The sequence below is a fragment of the Meles meles genome, chromosome 20, assembly GCF_922984935.1.
Source record: "Meles meles chromosome 20, mMelMel3.1 paternal haplotype, whole genome shotgun sequence".
In the NCBI taxonomy this organism is placed as follows: Eukaryota; Metazoa; Chordata; class Mammalia; order Carnivora; family Mustelidae; genus Meles; species Meles meles.
The window spans coordinates 19,463,639-19,488,907 of NC_060085.1; the positions used below are offsets into that span (position 1 = coordinate 19,463,639).

The 25,269-nt window shown below is 57.8% G+C and overlaps 4 protein-coding genes across 11 annotated transcripts in view; 1 reads left to right on the top strand and 3 right to left on the bottom strand.

Moving 5' to 3' along the window:
- The window catches only part of RNF123 (ring finger protein 123), a 28,048-nt gene extending 11,149 nt beyond the window's left edge, over positions 1-16,899 (top strand). For 3 of the 6 annotated variants that reach the window (XM_045991512.1, XM_045991513.1, XM_045991514.1), the window contains exons 21-37: positions 238-339; positions 1,500-1,606; positions 1,853-2,051; positions 2,370-2,515; positions 2,929-3,012; positions 3,805-3,912; positions 8,661-8,838; positions 9,670-9,744; positions 9,894-9,981; positions 10,075-10,162; positions 10,243-10,327; positions 11,628-11,767; positions 11,872-12,060; positions 12,156-12,231; positions 12,464-12,548; positions 16,075-16,217; positions 16,356-16,890. In XM_045991512.1, the coding sequence (XP_045847468.1) occupies positions 238-339; positions 1,500-1,606; positions 1,853-2,051; positions 2,370-2,515; positions 2,929-3,012; positions 3,805-3,912; positions 8,661-8,838; positions 9,670-9,744; positions 9,894-9,981; positions 10,075-10,162; positions 10,243-10,327; positions 11,628-11,767; positions 11,872-12,060; positions 12,156-12,231; positions 12,464-12,548; positions 16,075-16,217; positions 16,356-16,882 (2,420 nt within the window). In that variant the 3' untranslated portion in view covers positions 16,883-16,890. Of the gene's footprint in view, positions 1-237; positions 340-1,499; positions 1,615-1,852; positions 2,052-2,369; positions 2,516-2,928; positions 3,013-3,804; positions 3,913-8,660; positions 8,839-9,669; positions 9,745-9,893; positions 9,982-10,074; positions 10,163-10,242; positions 10,328-11,627; positions 11,768-11,871; positions 12,061-12,155; positions 12,232-12,463; positions 12,549-16,074; positions 16,218-16,355 lie in introns of all 6 variants that reach the window. The other 3 variants (XM_045991518.1, XM_045991517.1, XM_045991516.1) reach the window with 3 other exon arrangements.
- Positions 12,887-16,081, bottom strand: AMIGO3 (adhesion molecule with Ig like domain 3). The gene has a single exon (XM_045991519.1). The coding sequence runs from the start codon at positions 15,389-15,391 to the stop codon at positions 13,859-13,861; it is 1,533 nt and encodes a 510-aa protein (XP_045847475.1). The 5' UTR covers positions 15,392-16,081; the 3' UTR covers positions 12,887-13,858.
- A 402-nt stretch (positions 16,900-17,301) lies between the features above and the next one.
- Positions 17,302-19,501, bottom strand: GMPPB (GDP-mannose pyrophosphorylase B). The gene is made up of 10 exons (XM_045991523.1): positions 19,358-19,501; positions 19,109-19,242; positions 18,901-18,981; positions 18,769-18,817; positions 18,488-18,630; positions 18,158-18,316; positions 17,999-18,077; positions 17,797-17,924; positions 17,527-17,709; positions 17,302-17,443 (listed from the first exon to the last, which is right to left on the bottom strand). Exons 2-10 carry the CDS (start codon positions 19,235-19,237, stop codon positions 17,312-17,314), a joined length of 1,083 nt encoding a protein of 360 aa, XP_045847479.1. The 5' UTR covers positions 19,238-19,242; positions 19,358-19,501; the 3' UTR covers positions 17,302-17,311.
- A 309-nt stretch (positions 19,502-19,810) lies between these two features.
- The window catches only part of IP6K1 (inositol hexakisphosphate kinase 1), a 64,746-nt gene continuing 59,287 nt past the window's right edge, over positions 19,811-25,269 (bottom strand). For all 3 annotated transcript variants that reach the window (XM_045991520.1, XM_045991521.1, XM_045991522.1), the window contains 2 exons: positions 23,536-23,711; positions 19,811-23,187 (listed from right to left, as the gene is read on the bottom strand). In XM_045991520.1, the coding sequence (XP_045847476.1) occupies positions 22,651-23,187; positions 23,536-23,711 (713 nt within the window). In that variant the 3' untranslated portion in view covers positions 19,811-22,650. The remainder of the gene's footprint in view (positions 23,188-23,535; positions 23,712-25,269) is intronic.

The following is a 25,269-nucleotide window of genomic DNA, read 5'->3' on the forward strand; positions in this document are numbered from 1 at the left end:
GGGCTGCGTTGGTGTGGCACAGGGTTCTCGGAGTCAGTGGGAGCCAGAATTCTCCCTTTATCCCAATTCGTGCTGTCACTGGCACTGAAGCCATGCTGTGTGCCTGGGTGGGTGGGTGGCCGAGGCCAGGGGTCCCCTCTGTGCTAAGCAGTGTAGAGGCATGGCTTCTCAGGGGGTCTACCTGCCTGGCTCACTGCTGGCCCACCACCCTCCCCACCACCCCCCAAATTCTCGTAGAGGCCTACATCCCGCCCCAGGTCTTCTATAATGGCAAGGTAGACTACTTCGACCTTCAGCGCCTGGGAGGCCTCCTCTCACACCTTCGGAAGACCCTCAAAGGTTCGTGCGGGCCTGTGGGCAGTGGGCAGCAGGCAGGACGTTGGGGCTTGGCTGGGTGGGGGGTAGTGTTTGGGGGAAGCAGGCCCTCAGCGTGCTCTGCTGTGAGTGCTGAGCTCTCCTGTGCCCACCAGAGGGCGCCCGAATATCTCGACCTGCTCCAGCAGGGAGATGCTGGTGGGCCTCAGGTGTTGGGTCCAGCCATCCCTTCCCTCGAAGCACCCACCCGAGGGAGATTCTGAGAGTCTGTAATGAAAATGAAAATGAAATAGGGGCACGTGTGCTGGCAGAGGAATTACTGTGGGATCTTGGTGAGGTCACGTGTGGGTGGGGAACGTTCATAAGCGGTGCCTGACTGGCTCTCAAGGACAGAGTGGCTGCGAGCACAGAGCCCGCAAAGGCAGGGGTGGTGGCGGGTGTGCCCAAGAGGAAGCCACCCGGCAGGGACTTGTGGGAAATGGGGCGCATGGGTGGAGTCTGAGGGCCCTGTGGCCCACAGAGCAGGTGTGGGCTCGTTCCAGGGGTTGGAGCTGCTTCGGAAGGTTTTGAGGCAAGGGAGTGAAGTGCGGGGTCTGTGTGTGAGAACGGAGTGCCTGGGCCAAGCAAGGAGGTGGAGGGAAGGCGGAGGGGAAGGGCAGGAGTTAAGGATGACCCCAGGCTGCCTGTTGGAGACTGGTGGGGCGGGGGGGGGGGGGCGGCCGCAGGAAGGGTGCTGCAGAAGATGGCCGAGCTGACTTGGCCGGTATGTTTGGGGACCATAGCCTGGGCTGCAGGCAGAGGTGCCGCGGCCGGCTGTCTGTGTAGAGCTGGGAGCGGCCAAGCCTGTACTGAGGCCTGCGTGCACAGAGAGATGGGTTGTGGCTTAGACCACCCTGGATCTCATGTTCGTCGGGGAAGGAAGCAATGGGCCAGAAAAGTCAGGGGCCCCAGAGAGCGTGCGGGCACTAGAAGCAGAGGCATTACCGGAGAGAGTGTTGGGGAATGTCTCCTGCTGACCAGGCCCTGTGAGACAAAGGGCCTAGGGAGGCAGCGAGCGCTGGGCGGAGTAAGTAGAAGGCGCAGGCCAGGTGCAGTGGTGCGGACACAGCCCGCAGCACGCCCTTGCCATCCTGTGAACCCTCAGCCCTCCGATGGCCTGAGAGCCTTCCTGCTTTCCCCCCCAGATGACCTTGCCTCCAAGGCCAACATCCTGATTGACCCGCTGGAGCTCCAAGCGGCCACCATGGATGACCTGGACGAGGATGAGGAGCCGGCCCTGCCTGCGGCCCAGGTGCCGCGGTAGGGGCGGGCAGGGGGCTTGGTGTCAGGCTGTCCCTCTTTCCTAAGGGCAGGGGTGTCACGCGGGGCCACGTCCCTCTCTGTGCAGGCAAGGGGCTTCTCGCCAAGCAGGTCTCTTTGCTGTGGGTGGAGGCTCACACCTTCCTGCTATTTCCCAGCCCCACAAATCCACGGGGCCCTACATGGGCCCCTGTCCCCGGGGAGCTGAGTGGCGTCTGGCCTCCTCTCTCCTCCACAGCGCCCCACGCAGGCTCTGGCCATGGGGGGCGTGCTGCCCCTGCCCCGGCCCAGCTGGCTCAGTTCTCCAACCCTGGGCCGAGCTAACCGCTTCCTCAGCACAGCGGCTGTGAGCCTGATGACCCCTCGGCGGCCTCTGAGCACCTCGGAGAAAGTGAAGGTCCGCACGCTGAGCGCCGAACAGAGGACTCGTGAAGACAGTAGGTGCCGGGCAGGGCCAAACAAGCCATCTGTCCTGTGTGCTTCCCCACACCCATTCCCTCCTGGTCCTGTGGCCTGGCAGTAGCTCAAGGACATGGAAGTGCTCTCCAGGGGGAGGAAATCAATGCTTCAGAAATAGGCCGGCAGTGGCAGGCCCTTGCCCTGCCCCAGCCCGTGCATTCTCCCTGCGGGGCCCTCCTGGGACCAAGGGTGGGGGAAGGGGCTCCCTTCTCCTGCTGTGAGGCCCAGCCTGGTGGCTGGTGGGCTGGAAGAGTCTGTGCCCCTGACCCTGACCCTGCCCTTCTCTCACTTCCTAGTTGAGGGCAGCCACTGGAACGAGGGCCTGCTGCTGGGGCGGCCTCCTGAGGAGCCAGAGCAGCCCCTCACTGAGAACTCCCTGCTGGAAGTCCTGGATGGAGCCGTCATGATGTACAACCTCAGTGTTCACCAGCAGCTGGGCAAGGTCTCCTGCTGGTGGCCCGCGAGCGTGTCATGTGCTTCTGTGCTTCGGATGCCTGTGTGTGCGTGCGCACGTGTGCGTGCACACAGCGTGCCTATGTGTGTGCGTGTACGTGCTCAGTGTGCCTTTGTGTGTGCGTGTGTGTGCAGAGTGCCTGTGTGTGTGCGTGTACGCACGCAGTGTGCCTGTGTGTGTATGTGCGCACACGCACAGAGTGCCAGTGTGTGACCGCACATGGATGTGTGCCACAGCGAGGCTGACTGCTGCTGGGAGTGCGTGGGCCCGAGCTGTTTTGTGGGAGGGGGCCGTGCAGGGCCAGAGACCGGAAGCTTGGCAGGCCTGGGGCCAGGCTGCATCTGAAGAAAGTGGAGTGCGCTGCCCAGGGCTCACGCTGGGACATGTGTCCAATGCTCTAGATGGTGGGGGTGTCTGATGACGTCAATGAGTATGCGATAGCTCTGAGGGACACAGAGGACAAGCTCCGCCGGTGCCCCAAGCGGGTAAGGAAGGCCTGGATGGACAGATGGGTTTGGGGATGGGAGGGCTGTTTGCAGAGGTGGCTGCAGGCTCGGGGTTCTCAGGACAGGCCCTGTCCCTACTTCTGGGGGCTGCCCCGGAGGGTTTGCTGTCCCTGCCCCCCTGACTATACCACGTCAGGGAGAGCGGGCCTGGCGTTAGGGTGCAGCATGGCCTAAGCCCCATCACCAGTCGCAGCCCAGGCCAAGGTGCCCCTGCTCCCCACACCCCCCCCCCACCCCGCCGCTAAGTGCTGACGCACACCCACACTCCTCATCAATTATGAATCCGACCCTGAGTGCTTCCTCAGCCACTTGCAGAGTCAGCAGGAAGCGGGGCCTGCCGCCCCCGCTGCCTGCCCTAGAGCCCCTCTGCCAGAGCTTTCCAGGCCAGGGGAGCAGGACCGAGTGTGCCTGGGCTGGGCTTCCCTGCCAGGCCCCTGTCCCCAGTTGAATGCAGAGCCCAAGCTTGGCCGTGGTGAGAGCAGCTCCTGGAGCTCTGGTCCTAACATAGTCTCTGGGGGTCCTGGCCAGAGGCTCATGGAGCTTCAGCTGTGTCTTGCTTCCCATGTTCTATGCAGGTGACCAAGGCCCTGCCCCAAGGCCTGCTCAGGCTTGTCAGGGTCAGAGGCCAAAGAGGAATTGAAGAGTAGAGCTGGGTCTGCCCACCCCTTTGCCTGCTCTGGGCACCAGTGGGTCCCTACCAGGCTGCGTCCAGGCAGGCGGGGTGGGTGTGGGTGTGTGGCCTGATTGTCCTCCTTTCCCCTTGGGTGGCAGAGGAAGGACATCATTGCTGAGTTGACCAAGAGTCAGAAAGTTTTCTCCGAGAAGCTGGACCACCTGAGTCGCCGTCTTGCTTGGGTCCATGCCACTGTCTACTCCCAGGTGAGTGGAAGTGGCCTTGGCCAGTGGCTGCTGCTGTCTCCAAGCTCACTGCCTAGTCATAGACCGGGCCAGGTTGTGCCAGCCCCTCAATGGCCCCGTCCTCCTGGGCCTCTGGCCCACACGTGCCCCCTCCCTTCTCCTCATCCCCCCACCCCTACCCCAAGTCACACTTCCTGAGCTCTCTTGCCCCATGAGCTAGAGCAGATGCCATTGTAGGCACCGCATTTCCCCTCTAGCTCACGCATCCTCCCTTAGAGGAACAGAGCCTGTTTCTGCCTGTCCCCCCTTCTCCCCTGCCCCTTTCTTCTCTCTGGGGTGGAGGGGCACTCTCCTGGAGCCTTCACTCTGCAACCTTCTTCTCTCTGGTTCCTCTCCCTCCTTACAGGCTACAGCCTTGTTTCCTACTTTGTCATTCACTCATTGATTCAGTAGTTTGTGCCAGAGCCTGGAGTGTGTCAGGTGCATCCTGATGCTGGCGACATTCAGTCACGACCCAGGAGGATGAGTGTCTGCCCTCCCAGTGCTGTCAGCCTTGAGCTGTAGACTGAAAGATGGTACACACTCCCTGTGACCCTGTTTTGACCCTTAGGCCCCGAACCCTCCAGACTTGCTTCCTGTGCAGACTGTCTGGCATCTCTCCCCGCTAGTGAGTGCCCATGTCAGGGCATCTGCATTCTTAGGCGTGCCCTTCCCCCATAACTGGGTGATCAAGGCCTTTGTGCGCACCTCTACCCACCATCCCCGCTTGCTTTCTCCCAGTCTCCTTTCCAACCCTAACCACCTCCACCTGCTACCCCACCTTGCCCCAGGCTGCCTTGCCTCCAGCCCCGTAGAGGTGATCATGGTCCGGGAGCGCCCTCTCCTCCCCTGATGGGAATTCCATGCCTGTCCACTGACCTAGGCAGCCTTGCCCACTCCTCCCACACCATCTTCTTCTGCAGGCTCGGGGTTCTCAGGACAGGCCCTGTCCCTACTTCTCGTCTCTATAGCTTCTTTCCTTTTTTTAAAATTATGATGGGGGAGGGGTGCCTGGGTGGCTCAGTCGGTTAAGTGGCTGCCTTCAGCTCAGGTCATGATCCCAGGATCCTGGGATCGAGCCCTTGTTGGGCTTCCCGCTTGGTGGAGAGCCTGCTTCTCCCTCTCCCCCTGCCTGCTGCTCTGCCTACTTGTGCTGTCTCTCTATCTCTCTGTCAAATAAATAAATACTTCAAAATAAATAAATAAATACAATAAATATATAAATAAATAAATGATAAATGGACTACCTGCGCAGTGGGCAGTCTGCTTCTCCCTCGCCTTCTGCCCCTCCCCCTACTCGTGCTAGCTCGCTCTTTGTCTCTTGCATTCTCTCTCAAATAAATAAAACCTTAAAAAAAAGATAAAATATCCATAGCATAAAATTTGCGCTCTTAACCCTTTTTTTAAAGTTGTGGTGAAATACATATAGTATATTGCTTACTACCGTAATCATTTTAAATGTATAGTCCAGTCGTGGTAAGTAGGTTGTGCAGTCAGTCTCCAGAGCCCTTCATCTTCCCAGACTGAAACTTACCCGCAACCTCCACATCCCGTCCTCACCTCCGTCCCTGCTCCCACCACTCTGCTGTCTGTCTCTGTGAATCTGACCCCTCCGAGGACCATGTGTAAGTGGCGTCCTACAACATCCGGCTTTGTCGCTGGTGGATTTCCCTGAGCAGAACGTCCTTGCCGCCTTCTGTGGCAGGTGGCAGGAGTGCCTTCCTGCCGAAGGCTGAATTACCTTCCGCTCTGTGTCTGTAGCCCGTTGTTCGCCCAGTCACCCACCACTGGTTTGTTTCTACCTCCCGGCTGCTCCAAATGGTGCCGCCGTGTTCCTGGTGTAGACGACTATCTCTTCGCGATTCTGTTTTCGGTTCTTCTGGATAGGTACCTGAGGCAGAATTGCTGGATTACATGGTTCTTCTATTTTTAATTTCTTGAGGAACTGCCATGCAGTGATTGTACCGTTTTACATTCCCACCAGCAGGGCACAAAGGCAGCAGTTTCTTCCCGTTCTTGCCAACACTTGCTACTCCCTCCCTCACTCTGTATATCTATCTACTTATCTATCTCTATTTCTTGATAGTAACCATCCTAATGGATGTGAAGCGGTGTCTTGTAGTTTGGATTTGCATCTCCCTGTTGATCAGTGATGTTGAGCACCTTGTCATGGGCTTATCGGCCATTTGCATGTCTTTGGAGAAATGTCTGTTTCAGTGCATTTGCCCATTTCTAGTAGGATTGTTTGGTTTTTGTTGTTGACGCATAGGAATTATTTTTATATATTGGATATTGGCTCCTTATCAGATTATGATTTACACATATTTTCTCCCATTTTGCGGCTTGCCATATCACTCTGTAGGTGGTGACTTTGTCGCAGTTTTCATTCTGATGAAGTCCAGTTTGTCTTTTTTCTCTTGGTCTGGTTGTCACAGCCCGCCAACTAACAAAAGTCGGTGTTAAATCCAAGGTCATGATCAGTGAGTTAATTTTTGTAGAAGATGTGAAACGGTGGCCCACCTTCATTCTTTCGCATTCTTTCCCAGTTCTCTTAGGACCATTTACTGGAACAACTTTCCTTTCCCCATTGAATGGTTTTGGTGTCCTTGTCAAAAACCCTTGGGTCATATGTGTGTAGGTTTGTTTCTGAGCTCTCGCTGCTATTTCATTGGTCTGTATGGTATTTTTTTATGCCAGTACCACACTGTTTTGATTATTGTAGCTTCGCAGTAAGTTCTGAGATCAGGAAGAAGGAGATCTCCAGCTTTGTTTTATTTCAAGATAGTTTTGGCTGTTTGAGTCCTTTGAGACTCCATATGAATTTTAGGATAGATTTTTCTATTTCTATAAAAGAATGCCACTGGGCTTTTGATAGGAGTTGCATTAAGTGTGTAGTTTGCTTTGGAGGATTTTGTTATCTTAACAATATCAAGTCTTCCAATCCATGGGTCGTCTTTCCATTCGGGTCTTTAAAATTTTTTTCAGCAACATGTTACGGTTCTCAGTGTCCAAGTCTTTCTACCTTCTTGGTTAGAGTGATACCTTGATTTCATTCTTTTTGATGCTCATGTAAGTGGAATTATTTTCTTGACTTCCTTTTTGGATTGCTCATTGCTAGCATATGGAAACACCGCTGGCGGGGCGCCTGGGTGGTGGCAGTCAGTTAAGCATCTGACTCTTGGTATCGGCTCAGGTCGTGATCTCAGGGTCGTGAGATCACGCCCCTGAGGAACACTCCATGCTGGGTGTGGAGTCTGCTTAAGATTCTCTCTCCCTCTCCTTCTGCCCCTACCCAATGCATGCGCGTTTTCTCAGATAAATAAATCTTTAAAAAAAAGAAAAGAACACAACTGACTTTGGTGTGTTGATTTCAGACCCTGCATATTTCCTGAATTCATTTATTCTAACAGGTGTGTGTGTTTGTGTGTGTGTGTGTGTGTGTGTGTGTGTGTGTATTCTCGAGGGTTTTCTACATATGAGATCATGTCATCTGTGAATAGACATAATTTTTACTCCTTTCTTTCTAATTTGGATACCTTTATTTCTTTTTGTTGTCTGATTGCTCCGGCCAGGACTTCCAGTACTATGCTAAGTAGAAGTAGCATAGGAGGGCATCCTTGTCTTGTTCCTAATCGGAGGAAAAAACGCTTTTAGTTTTTCACTATTGAGTCTGATGTTCATTGTGGGCTTTTCATAAAAACCCTTTATTATGTTGAACTGCTTGCTTTCTACTCCATCGTCAGTGCTCACACTCTGGCCTCCTTCTCATTTACTTTCTCCCATTAGTAAAGAGAAAAACCTGTGATGCCTTTCCCTGATTCTGCATCTGCTTACAACAGCCGCTCCCTCCTTCCTTCTCTGTGTCTTAGCTCCTCATTTTCCCTTCACTCTTGGCCCAGCACAGGCCCCTCCTTCACTCCACTCTGAAATAGACCTTTTGCAAGGTCTCTCTCAAGTGCCCCGCCTCCCTTTCAGAAACATCTCTACCCCCGTTACAGTGGTCCTTCGGGTGCATTGGTGCCAGCCCCTCCTCAGACTTGGCTCCCAGCAGGCCTCCTGGCTCAGGTGCACCCTGCTTATATCTTGTCCTTGGTTCCTAGGTTTGGGGGCACATCAGAACTGAGGTCAAGTCCAGATGCTCCAGCTCCAAGACATGGGGGTGGTCTGGGTCTGGCCTGGCGCCTGGCTGGTGACTCCTCCTGGGCAGAGACTATGTGGGATCCATCCTGTGGGGAACAGGGTCTTTGGCAGGTGGTTTGCTTTCTCCCCCACCTAGAGCCCGACTTGGGGTTTGAGCTCAAGATTGTGAGATCATGACCTGAGCTGAAAGCAAGAGTTGGATGCTTAACTGACTGAGCCACCCAGGCACCCCTAAAACCTGTACCATTAAAAATTGCAAGCCTAGGATCGAGCCCCACATCGGGCTCTCTGCTCCGCGGGGAGCCCGCTTCCTCCTCTCTCTCTGCCTGCATCTCTGCCTAGTGTGATTTCTCTCTGTCAAATAAATAAATTTAAAAAAAAAAAATTGCAAGCCAGAATTCTGGTCTAGGCTGGGGCGTTGCCCTCTATGAGCACGGGGCGCACCCTTGTCTGCCAAGCACGTGACTGCCCTTCCTGAGCCACTGTTCCCACTTGGGAACATGGAGGCCTTTCCTGGGCCCTGGCCCGAGCTGTGCCCCCTGTGACCCTCTCTGCAAACAGCCCAGCAGCACCCCTTGTGCATCCCGCAGGAGAAGATGCTCGATATCTACTGGCTGTTGCGCGTCTGTCTGCGGACCATCGAGCACGGCGACCGCACGGGCTCTCTCTTCGCCTTCATGCCCGAGTTCTACTTGAGCGTGGCCATCAACAGCTATAGCGCCCTCAAGAATTACTTCGGCCCTGTGCACAGCATGGAGGAGCTCCCAGGTGACAAGGCTGTCGACGCCGGGAGGGGGCAGAAAAGGTGGCCTTTGAGGCGAGCCCTATGCTGAGCCTTCCTAGCCCCACGGCATGCGCGTTCGTGGAGGGAGGAGGGGAGGCAGCCCCTGTTCTCCTCCCCCCTGTGGTGGACAAGCATTTGCAAAAGCCCTACCTGGTGATGAGTCCTACTCGCTACTATAACCCCAGAGCCAACAGCTCCTCCCCAGTACTGGTGCCAGGAAGGAAGGAGACAGAACGGAGTGCCAGGGTGGGGACCCCCTCTGGCTCACACTTCCATATTGGTGTCGCTGTAGTCTGGAGCCAGCTGGCCACACCTGGTGCCCTGGGACTGGCCTTGGGGTGTGGCTTGTGTTTGCAGATCCCAGCAAGCGGGGTGCTCGGCCAGAGGCCATGTATAAAGCTTGGGCTTCTCACAGACCAGGTCAGGCTGGGCTTGGTGGTTTATGTCTGGCTCAGGCTGTGGGGTGTCGGCCCCTGGCCTGTCCCCTGCCCCGCCCCAGGCCTAGGTGCAGGCTTTGTCCTCAGAGGCGGAGCTGTGGGTGCCCAAGGGGCTCTGACTGCTGAGCCATCAAGTATGTGCTGCGATGGGCTTGAGCCCAGGCTTGCAGGACCGTCCTCCCCCCACAGTGAGTCTATGCGATGGCCCCTCACAGTCAGTGAATGCCATGCCCGAAGTCCCTAGATGACAGCTTGGGCCCAGACTGGCTCTGGAGTCAGCACTGGAGCCCACCGCCCAAGCCCGCTCACCCTGCCAGGGTCGTGCCCGACCCCGGAGCTGCCACTCCCAGCCAAGCGCTCCTCCTGCCCCTCCTGCAGGCTATGAAGAGACCCTGACCCGCCTGGCCGCCATCCTCGCCAAACACTTTGCAGACACACGCATCGTGGGCACTGGTGAGGGGCCCTGCAGAGGGCTCGGGGGGCCGGGATGGGACAGCCCTCTGGCCGGCTGTTTCCTGCTCAGAATGCCGGCCAGGTGGGATTGAGGCGTGGGGGCCAGGGCCCATGCCAGGCACCTGCTGAGGCATGGCCTGTCCCAACAGACATCCGTGACTCGCTGATGCAGGCGCTGGCCAGCTACGTGTGCTACCCACACTCCCTGCGCGCTGTGGAGCGGATCCCTGAGGAGCAGTGAGTGTGGGTCAGGGCAGGGAGGCACACGCCCTGCCCCGCACCGCACCATACCTGGCCTCACCCCTTGCCCACCACCCCTTGCCCTCACAGGCGTGTTGCCATGGTGAGGAGCCTCCTGGCTCCCTATGAGCAGCGGCCCTGGGCCCAGACCAACTGGATTCTGGTGCGGCTCTGGAGGGTAAGCCTGGCTGGAGTGATGGTGGGGTGGAGGGGAGGGTTGCCCTACCCCCCACTGACCCCCCGGACCCTCCCTCGCAGGGCTGTGGGTTCGGGTACCGCTACACACGGCTGCCGCACCTGCTAAAAACCAAACCTGAGGATGCCAACTTGCCCAGCCTCCAGAGTGAGTGGCCAGGTTGGGTTACCCTGGGGACCCTGGCCCCCTGCTCTTGGGTCCTCTAGGATTCTTCTCCCTTCTTCCAGCCTCTCTCTTGCACTCATGCTAGGCCCCAACTCTGCCCCCTGCGGTTTCCATTTCTCGGCTTCCTCTCTGCCCAGGGGCACTGAGCCTTTTCCCCTGGCTCCCCAGTCCCATGTCTGCCCTTTGGGCCCAAACGCTCGGCTGGTTCACAGGGAAAAGGCAGTATCTTCCCAGGCTGCTGGCAGCTGATGCAGAGTGAGGACCCTGAACCAGCTCCCTGACCTCCAGCCTGGCCCCAGCACCATGTCCTTCTCCCCCTTCATTGCCATCTGCTGGTGCTAGACCTTGGTACTTGACTCAAGGCAGAGGCACAGACTGGGGGGTGCCTGTGGGGCCCAGGAGGAAGGGGCACTTGGTTGGGAGCAGAGGCCTTGCTCTCTCTCCAGGGGCCATGGTCCACCAGAGCTCTGTGCACTTGAGGACCTTCAGCTAGGCCAGGACTAGAGTGGTCCAGCTGCAGGTGGTGCTGCAGGGTGGCTGTCCTTGGCCTGTGTGGCGTGTTTCTGCCCTTGTGGGCAGGGTTTTTGTGTGAAGGGGTCCCCAGAGGCTGATTGCCTTATGTGAAGTCCATTGCCCATTGTTTTGGTCGTGCCTGCAGGTGGAACTGAGCTGCAAATGGAGAGTGGCAGTGGGACCAGATACTTGTCCGGCTGCTGTCAGAACTATTGATTTGCATGTGGCTGGGGGGGGGTGGTGGTGGTGGTGTCCAGCCCGGCTGCGGCTAAGGGCTCTGGTTACTGCTCCCTGTCATCCCAGACTTGGCACCCACCACCTCGGCCATATGCCAAGGCCAGGCCAAGGGCAGCAGAGAGGAGAGGAAAGGAGAGAATGGCAAGGTTTAGACAGTAGGTCTTAGGGACCTCGACCCAGATAAGAGTGAGGAGAGGGTCTCAGTCACCCTGTCTGCGTCTAGCCCTTCCTGAAAAGCATGTGGCTGAGATCTCGCTGGGGGCAGGCTGGGGGGCAGCTCTAGGCTGCAGGGATGGTGCGGGGCTGGGAAAGACTTCAGCCTGTGGCTTGCTCAGCAGATGGAAGGACAGATTTAGCTCTAGACCCCACACAGTGCTGTACCCTGTCCTCCCGCCTTCATGACCTGAGAATTCTCAGGGAGCTTTTGGTTCTTACACCAATGGCCCAGCAGGTGAGGACAGAGGGAGACAGGGCAGGCAGGAGTCCTGGACTGGGGAGTCCCCAGTGATGCTGCCTCCCCTTGCCCCCACAGAGCCCTGCCCCTCTACCCTGCTTCAGCAGCACATGGCGGAGCTGCTGCGGGAGGGTCCCGATGTGGCACCCAGCTTCCTCAACAGCGTCCTCAACCAGCTCAACTGGGCCTTCTCGGAGTTCATAGGCATGATCCAGGAGGTGGGTCACGGTGGGGCAGGTGGGCTGGGGCATTGCTGTGGAGCCAGCATGATGTGCGGCGTGGCCAGGCCACTGACCACCACCTGCCCCTGCTGGTGGCTCAGATCCAACAGGCCGCAGAGCGTCTAGAGCGGAACTTTGTGGACAGCCGGCAGCTCAAGGTGTGTGCCACCTGCTTTGACCTCTCAGTCAGCCTGCTGCGTGTCTTGGAAATGACCATCACGCTGGTGCCCGAGATATTCCTTGACTGGGCCCGGCCTACCTCCGAGATGCTGCTGCGGCGACTCGCACAGGTGTGTCCCTTGGGGCAGGGAGTGGGGGGACCCCTTAGGAATGCCCCAGTGGTGAGCTCACCCAGACACCCACCAATGGACTCCTGCCCTCACAGCTGCTAAACCAGGTGCTGAACCGGGTGACGGCGGAGAGGAATCTGTTTGACCGCGTGGTCACCCTGCGGCTGCCTGGTGAGGATCCAGTGCCCTTCACCCAGCATATCCCAGGTCTCAGTTCCTCTGCTGGGAGCCGTGACACCTGATTGTCCATCCTGCATCAGGACACCCAGGCCTGGCACCTCCGGCCTTAGCCTGCCCTTCTGTTGGGGAGGATGATGGGGTGGGGGGCTGGTGCTAGCCAGGCGGGCCTTGAACCCCCGTGGTAGGAGCATGCGGCAGCTCTTCCCTCCCTCCTTCCCCCCAGGCCTGGAGAGCGTGGACCATTACCCCATTCTGGTTGCTGTGACGGGCATCCTGGTGCGACTCCTGGTGCACGGCCCGGCCTCAGGGTGAGTGTTAGGTGCCTGGGCCCTCGGGAGCTGGTGTGGCTGATGGCAGTGGGCTGGCTAGGGCCTCTGGCCCACGCTGTCTCTTCATCTCTACAGTGAACCTTGGTGTCAAGTTTCTGAAGGTGGGGGGGGGGAGGTGGAGAGTGGTGGGGGGCAGAGGCAATGAGGCATACAAACTCTAACGAGGTGGCAGCAGCTGTGGCTTGGAGAAGACTTGGGGACCTCACAAGCTTGCGGTTATGCTTCAGGCAGGGGTGGATTGCTGTCGTGCAGTGTAGGGACGCCACTGCTGGGATCAGGGGCTGAGGCCACGCACTGCTACTTGTGTTCACAAAGCTTCCGGGAATGAGCATATACCGCCTTTATTAAGGAACTCCATGACAACCGGATCCTGGATGCTTGTAGGAGCCCCCAGTTCAGTACCCACACAGGAGGGGTTCCAGACCCCTCTTCCCTCCCTCCCTGCGGTGGGTGGTAAGATGCGTATAAGACCAGGGCGCTGCTGCAGCCACTACACCGAGACCAGTGCCAGCCCTTAAGAGGCTTCTACCCTCCAGGGACAGCGAGTTCTGGCTCAGCCCTCCCATCTTGGCCATGCTCAGCAGGCTTTTTACTGCTGAAAAGCTGGGGGACAGGCCATGGTGCCCCTTATTGCTGTCTGGTGAGCCCATGGGAAGAGGCCCTGTCCTCAGAGTGGCCTGTGGATGTCTCTGGCCAGAGATGGAGGGGCTCTCTGGCTGGGGCTCAGGCCAGGCCCACTGGTGGGGCTCTCTTAAAGAGCCTTGCCTGCTTTCTGCCTGCCCACCAGACTGCATGGAGTTGTGAAACTCGAAGGAGGTTGGATGTTGGTACGTGTTTCCTCCTTCGGCTCTGGGTGGGGATCTAGTTCTTCTTTGGAGCGCTCCTTCTCCTCCCATATGGGCCCACTCTTTTCCTGTCCTGTTGGGAAGGGGGAGATCGTTATGTTTCAGTTCTTCGCCACGACTGCGTGATAGCTTCTCAGCCCCTAAGGGTGTGCCTTGGGCTCTGATGCAAGGGCTCTTCCAGATGGCCCCAGTTCCAGGCCTTGTGTGACATTTGGGCACCAGCAGGTGAGGGCTTGTGGCCTTCGGGCCCTGTGTGAGAGCAGAGCAGGAGACAGGGTGGGGAGCCCAGCCCTTCCTTCAGTGAGTGGGGCTGATGTAGTTGAGGTCGAGGCCACACGGGAGGCTGCCCAGCGCTCCCACCAGCATCTGGCAGTTTTACAGGCGGCAGCAGGGAGGAGGGCAAGCGGTGGGTGGTCGGTGGCCTGGCTCTGAGCCCAGGGCAGCCTAGGTCATCACCAGACCCTCAGAGCCGGTGGAGCTAGCAGACTCAGAGCCAGCCTGGAGCCGCAGGCCCATGGGATTGTAGAGATCAAAGTCCTCGGCTACAGCCAGCTGCACACGCCCATTGAGGCCCCTCCTGCCCGGCTCCAGAAAGACCACATGCTTGTGGACACTGGCCTTGCGGCTGGGCGCATCGGGCGGGGTGGTGCTGAGCACCGAGGAGGACTGCGCACTCAGGTCCTGGAGGGGACCGGGTGCCCGGGGCCACCGGCAGCAGCAGCGGCAGGTGCGGCGGTAGCAGCGGCGGCAGCCAGGGCAGGGCGGTGCGAACAGATAGAGCAGCACCAGCACCAGGCCCACGGCACAGCCAAGGAGGGTGGTGAAGCCTGTGTTGAAAGCCTCGGGCTCGGGGCGTGGGGAGTGCACGCTCACATTGTACTCGTGCGTCTGGTTGTGGTGCAAGTGGGGCCCCACGGCCAGGCACACGAAGAGTCCCTCATGCCACGGCTGCACGCTGCCGATGGCCAAGCTGCCGTCCGCCAGCACAGCGATGCTGCCATCTCTGGACCCCGGGGCCACCAGCAGCTCTTGCTTTGGGGACACCCATGCGACACGCAGAGCAGGGATGCTGGTGTTGCAGCGTAGCCTCAGGGACCGACCCATCTGCACTTGCAGCTGCTCCTCCGGCCGCTCCAGGCCCTGAGCCAGGGCGGCTGAGCAGTTCTCGAAGACCCGGCTGTGCTCAAAGAAGCGCACGCGGGATGCAGGCACCTTGAAAGCCAGGCACGTGTATTCCCTGGCGAAGTCACTGACGGCGCTGAGGCCACGCTGGCGCCAGCGCCGCAGCAGCTGGTAAAGTCGGCAGTCGCAGGGCAGGGGGTTGTTGTGCAAGTAAAGGCCGTTCTTGAGAAAGGCTGGCAGGGCAGCCAGGGCAGCGGCGGGGACGCGGCCCAGGCGGTTGGAGGAGAGGTCCAGCGTACGAAGGTGGGTGGCGCCCAGGCCGTGGAGGTGGTGGAAAGAGAAGGAGGAGAGCTCGTTGCAGCCCAGGTAGAGAGCGCTGAGTGCGCCCAGGCCCCGGAATGCATGCTCGTCCAAGTGCGCCAGTCGGTTATTGAACAGGAGCAGCCTCTCCAGCGCCCCCAGCCCTTCGAGGTCGTGGTGCCCCAGCACCCGCAGCTTGTTAGACGATAAGTCAAGCAGCCGCAGGCCACTGGCATTGGTGAAGACTCCGCGACCTAGCACATCCAGCTCGTTGTGGCCCAGGTGCAAGGCGCGCAGTCGGGCCAGGGGCGTCAGCCACCCGGGGCGCAGGCGCTGGAGGGCGTTGTGGCTCAGGTCAAGGTCTGTGGCAGCGGCCGGCAGCGCAGCCGGCACATCCTGTAGCCCCAGGCCCGTGCAGCTCAGCAGGTCGGCGGCACACACACATTTGTAGGGGCAGTTATGGGGCGCGGAGGACACGAAGCCCTCCGCGCCGAGGCTGCCCACTCCGACACGCGGAAGGCACAGCAGTGCACCCAGCAGCACCAGCCAGGCCATAGTGGTGCCTGCTGGGTCTGGGACTGGGGCAGCTCTGTGAGGGACCCAGCACGGGGACTCACCCACTTCTGCTGGCTGTGGGCTCCGCCCCGCACACCAACGGCCCCTGCTGCCTGGCTTCAGGTCCCGATCTGGGGCCAGGACTGCCCCACGGTACTCCCTGGTCCGGCTTCCCCAGCTCTCTGAGTGCTTCCCTGGTCAGCTTCTAAATACTTTCCCGGAGGAGGGCGGGGCCTTAGCCTCCCATTGGCTCCTGTTGGGAGGAGGTGAGGCAGCCCCTCCTCCCCGCTACCAAGGTTTCCGTGTGGCCGCCACAGGGGGGCGCAAATGCGCCACCAATGCCCCAGGCTGTGCTTAGCCAGTGGCTTTGCGGGTGCCCATCTGTCCGGTAACAGTAGGAGGGGAAATCTGGGAGGCAGTCCTTTAAGCTGCTAGTGATGTTTTTTATTGTTTTCTTTGGAGAGTTAGTGTTTATTAGGGGTAGGCGGACTTTCACCATCTGCTGGTCACCCCCTTAAACTGGCACCCAGGCTGTATGTGTTCTTACTGGGATCTAGGATGAGAGACGTGGGGGGTGGGGGACAGGAAGTGAAAAGCAGGGATGTGGGCTGGACTGTCCCACCACTCTCGCCTCTCCAGCAGGTACCGCTTTCTGACTATCCTTATCCCCATTTTCCCACTAGGACAGAGAGAGCCACGTCAGTGCTCCTTGCTGATCCCTGCTTCCAGCTCCGCTCTATATGTTATCTCCTGGGGCAGCCAGAGCCCCCTGCCCCTGGCACTGCCCTGCCTGCCCCTGACCGGAAACGATTCTCCCTGCAGAGCTGTGAGTGGGCCAGGGGTGGGTCACAGATTTGGGGCTGGGCTAGATCAGGAGTCTCAAGAGCAAATCCCCAAGTTGTGGTGCTTAAGAGGCACTGGGTTCTAGGGCCACATTGGGTCTGACACCTGCTACCACCCTCAGACACAGATTACATCAGCGCCGAGGAGCTGGCCCAGGTGGAACAGATGCTGGCACACCTGACCTCTGCATCTGCCCAGGCAGCAGCTGCCTCCCTGGTGAGTGGGCGCCACAGCACCCAGGTGTATGCCTCTGCATACATGTTGGCACAACTGTACACGCTGTTTAGGTATAGTCTTTTGTCTGCTTTTCTGGGCGACCATCCCCAGCTCACCGTGCACTCTGCTCCCTGCAGCCCACCAGTGAGGAGGACCTCTGCCCCATCTGCTATGCTCACCCCATCTCGGCTGTGTTCCAGCCCTGTGGCCATAAGTCCTGCAAGTAAGTGGGCCCCACGGTGCAGGGAGCTGCGGAAGCAGCAAGGGTACTCAGGCCCTCTTCATCCTCCTCCCCTCCCCTGTTGTAGAGCCTGCATCAACCAGCACCTGATGAACAACAAGGATTGCTTTTTCTGCAAAGCCACCATTGTGTCTGTAGAGGACTGGGAGAAGACAGCGAGCACCAGTACCACCACTTCCTCGGCCGCCTAGCCCACACAGCAGCAGCCTCCACCCCTGAACTCAGACCCAGGCTGGGCCCTATTTATGAGCTCCCCTTGCCCTGTTCCCATGACCCCCCCCTGCCATGTCCAACCTCCATGCCTGAGTGTAACCTCACTGGCAGGAGCCCAGCCGTGTCCTAATTGTGCCTGAGCTCGACTTTCAGTCAGGGCCACAGTGAGCATTAAATTATTATTCCATACAGCCCTGACCCGGCCCTTCTTGAGGGAGTGGGCTTTGTGGGGTATGCCCAGCAAGGGTCCTGCCAGATTGTGTCCACAGGAGAGGGCAGGTGTCCCAACCCTTCAGCCTTGTCCGGTCCTCCCAGATAAACAGTGAGTCCAGGGCCTTTGGATGTGTCAGGACAGGGTGCCCCCTGCCAACATGGAAATGGGGACTCAGCCAGCCCCCGGCAACCCCTCACATGATGATGCGAGGTTCCGGCACCGACTCGCCGATAGATTTGTGGGGCAGCACGCTGGCCCCGTTGAGGTAGAGCTCGTCGTTAACGATGACGTCTTCACCCAGCACCGTCACGTTCTCCATGCGCACCTCAGGGGGAGGGGGCGTGCCTGGTCAGTGGGGCAAGATACCTTCCCTGCCCCTCCCCCACCCGGCCCAGCCCCCAGGCTTACCCACTGGCCCACGCGGCAGCGCCAGCCCACGATGCAGGACTCAAGCCAGGAGTGGGAGCGAATGCGGGCACCCCGCAGCACCGTGCACCGCCGGATGCACACACCATCTTCTACCACCACACCGGGGCCCAGGCTCACGTTGGGGCCAATGCTACAGTTGCGGCCGATGCGGGCACTCGGGTCCTAAGGACCGTGGGGAGAACACAAATGAGGCACTCCTCTCCCAAGCCTGAGAAGGGGCGCGGAGGATGGGCTGGGCAGGGTGCTCACCACCAGCACGTTGCCCACAATGCCAGGGCCTGAGTACAGTTGCTCAGGCTGCTTCTGTCGTAGGGACTGTAGGAAGAGGCACATGCCGGTGAGGAAATCCTTGGGCTGCCCTATATCCATCCAGAAGCCTGTTGGGAGGAAATGCATCAGGAGGCTCAGCCCAGCCACACCACACCCCTACCCTGTGGCCTCCCTGCCTCACCCTGCAGCTCCATGGCATATAGCTGCCCCTCCTTGGCCATGACAGGAAAGATCTCCTTCTCAATGGATGTAGGCTGCAGCTGTGGGAGTGGGCAGCTTGTGAGCAGGGTCGTGGGTGGGGAGGCTACCCGAGCCCACCCCGCAGCTCGCTTCTACACACCTGGATGCGCCGCAGCACCGCGGGGCTCAGGATGTACATTCCTGCGTTGATCTTGTTGGACACAAACACCTGTGGCTTTTCCACGAACCGGTGAATGCGGCCTGTGTCAGCCTCACATACCACCACACCATACTTCGAGGGTTCCTCCACTTTGGTCACCTGAGCAGAGGAGGACCTCAGGCCCAGTCTGGGGGGCTGTGCCCCAATGCTTAAAGACACATACTGTACAGCTTTGCACCCATGAGCCAATGGGACAGTTAAAGGCTGGGCAGTGGGAAAGGCTGGGCATAGGGCACAGGAGTGTCAGAGAAGAAAGACCTGATCCCTTACCAGGATGGAGCCCTCCTGGCCGTGGTGCCGGTGGAACTGCACCATGGCTTGGAAGGGGAAATCACAAATCACATCACTGTTGAGGACGAAGAAAGGGTCTGCAGTCTCAGAGAGCAGGTCACGGGCAAGTGCCAGGGGCCCAGCTAGAAGAGAAATACCCGATCACCATCTTTCTGGAGGCAGGTGGGGAGGGTTTGAGCTCAGAGGCTCAGGAGACCCCAGCCAGGCTGGGTCTTACCCCTTCCCAGGCCCTAAACCCTCCCCAAGGGACTTTTACTGACCTGTCCCCAGAGGCTCTTCTTCATGGGACATGGAGATTCGGATTCCCAGCTGGAAGGAAGAAGCCGCCTGTCAGGTTCCTCCCACCAGGGTGGTTGCGCGGGGAGCAAAAAGGTCAAAAGTCGGAACCTCACCCTCTCCTCCTGCGCCTTCATTTCCTTCTCCAGCACCTGAGACATGTAGCTCACGGCCAGAATCACGTGGTCCACGCCTGCCTGTTGGACAAAACAGCGCCCGCCGACAGAGGGCTCAGCCAGAAGGTACGGGCGTCCGCGACCCCCAAGTGCTAGCCGTCCCTCTTCCTGCCAGGCCCACCACAACACCGACCCCTCGGGGTCTTACCGCGGCCAGCGCCTCCACTTGGTGCAGCAAGATGGGCTTATTGCAGAAATCCACCAGTGGCTTCGGGATGCTCAACGTCAGCGGCCGCAGACGCGTCCCATAGCCGCCCACCAAGATCAGTGCCTTCATCGCGCCTGCGGGCGGCCGGAGAGTGAATCCCGGGCTCCGCGGCCCGGCCCGCCCGGCGGAGCCCTGCCACACACTCCCGCCTCCATGCCCGGCCCCACGCCCTTCGCCTGCCAGACTGACCCACTCTCGCTCTGCCTTGGCCGCCCAGTCCACTCCGACGCCGGCCAGGGGCAGCACACAGCAGGACGAGACGAGAGACGGAGGGCGGCTGGCCCCGAAGTCAGGCCGGACCTAGGCGGGCGGTGACGTAAGCCCGGGCCGGCCAACCGGCTGCCGTTTACGTGGCACGGACGCCGACGTCGGAGCGCTGAAACGCAGCGCTCCGGCAGACGTAGCCAGTGAGCGGCAGGGCGCGCCCGGCTGCCATGGGGACCGGGCCCCGGGCCCGCGGGTCAGCTAACCATTGGCGGATCCAAAGGCGGAACTGGCGCCAAGGGCGAGGCTTCCTTCCCGACGGGTGCCGGGGTCGGCCGCCGCACGGCCGCTTCCGGCCCCGCCCCGGAGGGACGGGAGCCGCGGTGGGGCAGGGCCCATGTCCGGGAAGCCGCAGGGCAGCAAAGACGCGGACACACCTCAGTTTCTAGCGGCTTTATTTTGACATAACACGACCTTAGACACAAGCGGGGCGGGCAGCGCTAGGTGCACAGAAAGGGGCGACCCGGTCCGAGGCCCGAGCACCCCTCCCCCGCACGCAAGGTCCCGAGGAGACGCGGGTGGCCCAGCTGCGGCCAGAAGCCAAGAATGGAAGGGGGCGCAGGCCTCGGGCGGCGTGGGCAGGCTTAGGAGGCTTCCAGGAAAGTAGAGTAGAGAGCGATTCCTAGAGGCGAGGCCTCACAGTTCCCCGAGAAGTAAAGGAACCAGGTCCTTCCCAGGGTGCTCCATTTTTTTCCTCATTAAAACTTTTTTTTAATTGGTAAAAACAGAACCAAATTGAACAGCTTTAAAATTCCAAGCAATCTGCATCTAAGGGGCGTGTACGTGGCCAGATGTGCGCGAGTGAGCAGTGGCTACAGAACTAGCCCAGGCCTTTGGCCCCTGGGGCAACCCCTACACCCACTGCACAGGACCCAGTGTGAGGGAGGGGTGGGGTCCCTGGCAAGTTGCTACACTGGTCCCCTTCCTCGTTAAGCACCGCCGGTCCCACCCCCCACTAGCCCAGGGGGCTGGTGTCGACTTGGCCCAGGGAAGCACTATAGAGAGGGGTCACTTGAGCGCCCCAACCCGTGATCCCGCGTTGCACTTTGGTCCCAAGTTGGGGTTTGGGAAGGCAGAGCCTGGCAGGGACAGGGCTCTCTGGCAAGGAGCAGGCAGAAAGAATAGGGGGGGGGGGGGGGTGGGTGTGTGTGTGTGTGTGTGTGTGTGTGTGTGTGTGTGTGTGCGTGCGCACACATGCCCACCACCCACCAGATAACAGAGCTGGGTCTCCAAATATCAAAAGTGCTGAAAAAAGGGTTCCTGCCCTGATGGAGCAGCAGCAAATCTCAGGCCCTTCTGCTCTTTTTAGTGCCAGGAAAACACTGGATAGTGGATATAGTCTCTCTCACTATGAAGAGCAGAACAAGGCAGCATCTACTCCCAAAACATAGGAACTCAGGAGGCACAGCACATCCCCAGGCTGGAGAGGTTCAACTAAAGGGGGTCCCAAGTGGCCCCTGACTCTGTCTTAGCCTCTGCCCTGCCAGGAAACGACAGTCTACACTAATGAAGAGCCACCACCCCTATGGCTGAAGCCACAGAATGGTACAGGAAAAATGGTCGTTACTGACCAGAAACAGGTAAGCTGTCCCTCCCAGCGCCAAGGAATGGGAACCTGCCCACCACTGGCACCAGGAGCAGAGGGCCGAGAGAGATGGGATCCATCAAGGAGCCCATTTAAAATGTGTGAAGCTGCATCTCTAATGACTCAGAAAGTAGTCCACCAGTTCCAAGGCCTCTTAGGATGGCAGGCTTACCTTTAATGCCCAAAGACATGCCGAAGTGACAATGACAGTGGCCCTAGGCCCAGAGGTGAGGGCACTAACCTTGGCAACAGCTAGATGAGTACAGTGTCACCTCCTGGCCACGTTCGAGGTGGCAGATCTCTGTGCTATTAGGGCCAGCGGCAAAAATGATTAAAACCACCAGAAAGGTCACCCCTTGGGCCTTCACTGTACCACTGTCAACGTGGAGCAGGGCTACACGCCAGGCCCACAGAGAAGGTGCTGGGCCATCCAGGAAACACGTCCTACAATTCACTTGCTACCAGTTCTTTGTAAAAAGGTAGCACCCCTTGACAACAGGCACAGGGGCAAAAGCTCACCTCAGAAATGGCATGACAGAAATCAGTACTTACTAATGAACAAGGCTAAAGCCCAGGAAAAAGATCCCAAGAGACAAGGGCTGGCAGATGGACAAATGGACAGACTGATGGATCCCAGGACTGATGAGACCAAACTCATTAGCAGAATCTGGACCTGCAACCCAAGGTCCAAACAATGTCCCTATGAGCAGACAACCTTAAAGCTCAAAGCTCTCCCTCACAAGACTGGAGCTCCTCACCATGGGCTGCTGCCTTGAGCTTAGCCTGGGGAAAGGTGACACCCTGAGCGGACCACAGCCCTTGAGCCCTGGGAAGGGCAGCCCATCCAGAGGCAGCACCGCTGCCCAAGCTAGAGGAAGGAGTCTCCCACCCACAGCACAAGAACTGCAAATACTGTCTAGGCCAGGCCACCGGAGGCCCTGAGGCGTGCTGGGACAGATTCTCCTCAGCAAACAGAGCAGGTACCCTTCAGTGGGGCAAGAAGGAGTGGCCTCCTCAGGCAAGGGATCTCGATAAGAAAGGCTGGCTGGGGTGTGCAGGCAGGAAGAAGAGCAGGTTCAAGTGCCAAAGACTGCCTGGGGATCCCAGGGCCTGCCCTCTGCCATAAGCTGGTTTCAGCCCAGCTTCCTCATGCCACCAGACTAGAAAGTCCCCCAACAGATGGGCACCCAGTTCTCTACTGGTAAGGAACAAGGGATGAGTGAGCACAGAGGGGCCCTGCACCAGCCCAGGGCTTCACCCTAAAACCAGCAAGGCCCCGCAGCCACAGATGCCAAAGACCTACGCAAGAGAAACCAATGTCCAAGGGTACCCTGTCCCTGCTGCCAAGCCCATCCACCAGGGGCACCCTTTCCTTCCTAAGTCAGCCTGGACACAGCAGTCAGAGCTGTAAAGCTAAAGGAGCCTGGCTGAGAGGATGTGTGTTGTGCCCTCCTTCACTTTATATATATGGATTCCAGGCTACAGCTAAAAACATTTCTTTTAGTTTACACCAAAGAGAAATATAACCCTTTAAAAGCAAGTCTGTGTGTCCTCACGGCGAGTTCAGTCAGAGCAATGGTCCCTGCCTGCGGGTGGAGAGGAAGGGGTTCTGGGAGCCCAGGGCTGGCTGGGCCTACTGGTTCTCGTCCCGCATCTGTTCCATGATGCTGATGAGGTTCTCTAGGCCAAACACATAGCCTCGGTCCGGCCCGTCATGCACGGTGGGGTCATCCCGGAAGCCCTTGAACGTGCTGTGTGCAAAGTCGATCATGCGGACATCCACCTTGGGTGGAGAGGAGGGGCCAGCCTCAGGGCTGGTGCTACTGGGGCTGGTACTGCTGGGACCACAGGGCGGCGCCCCCTCAGAGAGCCCTGTATCCAGGTGCTTGAGACGCATCTCTGCCCGGCGGTCCAGGAAGGACTCTGCCCGGCACTCCCTGCCATCATAGATGACAAGCAGGGAGCTGGAGTAGAAGCGATAGGAGGCCTGCCGCTCCAGCACAGCTTTCAGGCCCCGCAGTTTGCTCAGGATGGGCTCAAAAAGGTCACGCCTCAGGTCCAGGCCGTTGTGCAGGTACTGATAGAGGGCATTGCGGAAGCCTTCAATGGAGAGCCCGCGGCCATAGTACTTGTTCCTGCAGAGGTAATGCCCTGTATCCAGCTGGTACACCTGAAAGCCCAGGAGACAGAGTGGGTGAGCACCAGGAGTCTGAAGGTCTAATGACCTTCAAGTGCCCTGGGCAGGCACTGTCTGGAAAGTACTGACCAGTCCGACTCATCCCAATGTCAAGGCAACAGGCTCTCATAGAGGCTCTGGATCTGGAGCCCAGACTAAGGTCAAAGGGCAAGGCCAAGAGGGGTCAGGGAACCCTGTGGAGGCTCCTAGGACTCACCCTCTCGGAGGAGATTCTGGACCACTGTGGGCCAGGAGGACACCTGGCAGGGGGAGCAGGCAGGTACTCGGGCCACCCGAGCCCCAGAGGCGGCGGCAGTGAGGCTCTCACCAGGGGCAACTCACCTGCATGCCACAGACCCTGACACCCAGTGAGGCTGACGTACTCTGCTCGCACTTCCTCATCTGCCGGGCCGCCTTCTCCGCGGACGCATCATCCCCGTGCTGCCGGGTGCCCATCTTCAGGTCCAGCACACAGGGGTACTTGAAGTGGTGCACCACGTTCTCAAGCAAGAGGAACTCTGGGCCATGGTCAAGGAGAGTAACAGCCACACTCACCACCAGCCCCAGCCAGGAAACCATGACCAGATTTTTCTATAAAAGGGGGCATTCTCTTCTAACGTGATCTGTATTCACCTCACCAACTCTCAAATGTAGATGTCACACCACTGGCTTACTCCTTTCCAAAAATTTTTTATTGTAGCAAAATATATATAACATAAAATTTACCATTTTCACTATGTTTAACTGTACAGTTCAGTAGCATTAAGTACATTCACATAACTGCAACCACCATCACCGTCCATCTCCAGAACTTTTTCATCTTCCCAAACAAAAACTAGAACCTGTACCCACCATTCCTCTTCATACCCCCACCCCCAATAACTACCATTCTATTTTCTGTCTTTAGGAATACGACTATTCTAGACACTTCTTTATTTGTCCTTTTGTGTCTGGCCGTTTCACTTAGTAAAAATGTTTTCAAATTTTATCCAATTTGTGTGTAGCATGTGACAAAATTTCATTCCTATTTATGGCTGAAAAATATTCTGTGGTATATATATATGCCAAATCTGCTGATGCCATCAACTTTATTCTGTTTTATTCTGTCCCGCAGGCACACACAAACTAAAGAAGACCTGGCAGATTCGCATATATCCCTGGCACCATCAGTAAACCGAGGCCCTACAAAAGTCATACCTCACCCAGGCCTAAAAGAAAGAAGGAAGACATCTTTGCAGTACTACTACAAACATGAGAAATCAGGATTATCATTCCTGAATGGGAATCTTAGAAAAAGGTGGATTTAAATTTCTATCCTGCCTTTTTCTGACTAAACGTCAAACCAGTGGACTACATATTTAAACTTGTCCCTGGTATTTCTAGAACCTTCTGCTTAAAATGCCACTATGGTCCTGGCTGGCTGACATTTATACCCATGTCCTCATTTACATCTACTGTCTGCAACCATCTTGGATAAAGGTACAGGTTTGTCATGTCTGTCAGAAGTCATTGGGACCACAGCCTGGACCTCACTTCCATACTGGGGGACAAGAAGCAATAATCACATGATCTTGGATGGTAAGATACTTGGCATCACTTGACGATGCACATATTAACATCGCCTAATTCTTTATAAAGAATAACTTACAGAAAACCATTAAATTGGCCTTTAATTAATTTCATCACCTGCTATAACCTATAAACAAGTAGCAATAAAATTTAAAAAGGGCCACAGGAACACCTCACAGTGCCGGAGAGCATGGGCTCTTGAATCCTACTTTGGCCACTCACGGGCCTGGGCACAGCACTTAATCCCCCTGTGCTCCAGTCTCCTCATCTATAAATGGGCTTCGTTAACACTTCCTCCCTCAAGACACTGTTCTGAAAACTGAGTAAAGAGAGAGGGCTCAGCACATTTCCCCTCAGTTTCTCAGTATTCGTTCTTCACAGCCTACTGCTTCAAACACCATAAATGGTCACCAGAATTCGCATTTTATAATACTTCTTTACTTTTACCATCTTAAAGACTATTACATATTGTTCAGGTATGGTGTTTATCTTAGACAAAAAAAAAAA

What these genes read in the sequence shown, in the direction of transcription:
- AMIGO3 (XM_045991519.1), bottom strand. Translation starts at nt 15,391, where the DNA reads ATGGCCTGGCTGGTGCTGCTGGGTGCACTGCTGTGCCTTCCGCGTGTC.
- GMPPB (XM_045991523.1), bottom strand. Translation starts at nt 19,237, where the DNA reads ATGAAGGCACTGATCTTGGTGGGCGGCTATGGGACGCGTCTGCGGCCG. An exon ending in AGAAGAGCCTCTGGGGACAG is followed by an intron (nt 18,631 to 18,768) that starts GTCAGTAAAAGT and finishes TTTCTCTTCTAG; the next exon opens with CTGGGCCCCTGGCACTTGCC. An exon ending in TTGTGGGCAACGTGCTGGTG is followed by an intron (nt 17,710 to 17,796) that starts GTGAGCACCCTG and finishes CACGGTCCTTAG; the next exon opens with GACCCGAGTGCCCGCATCGG.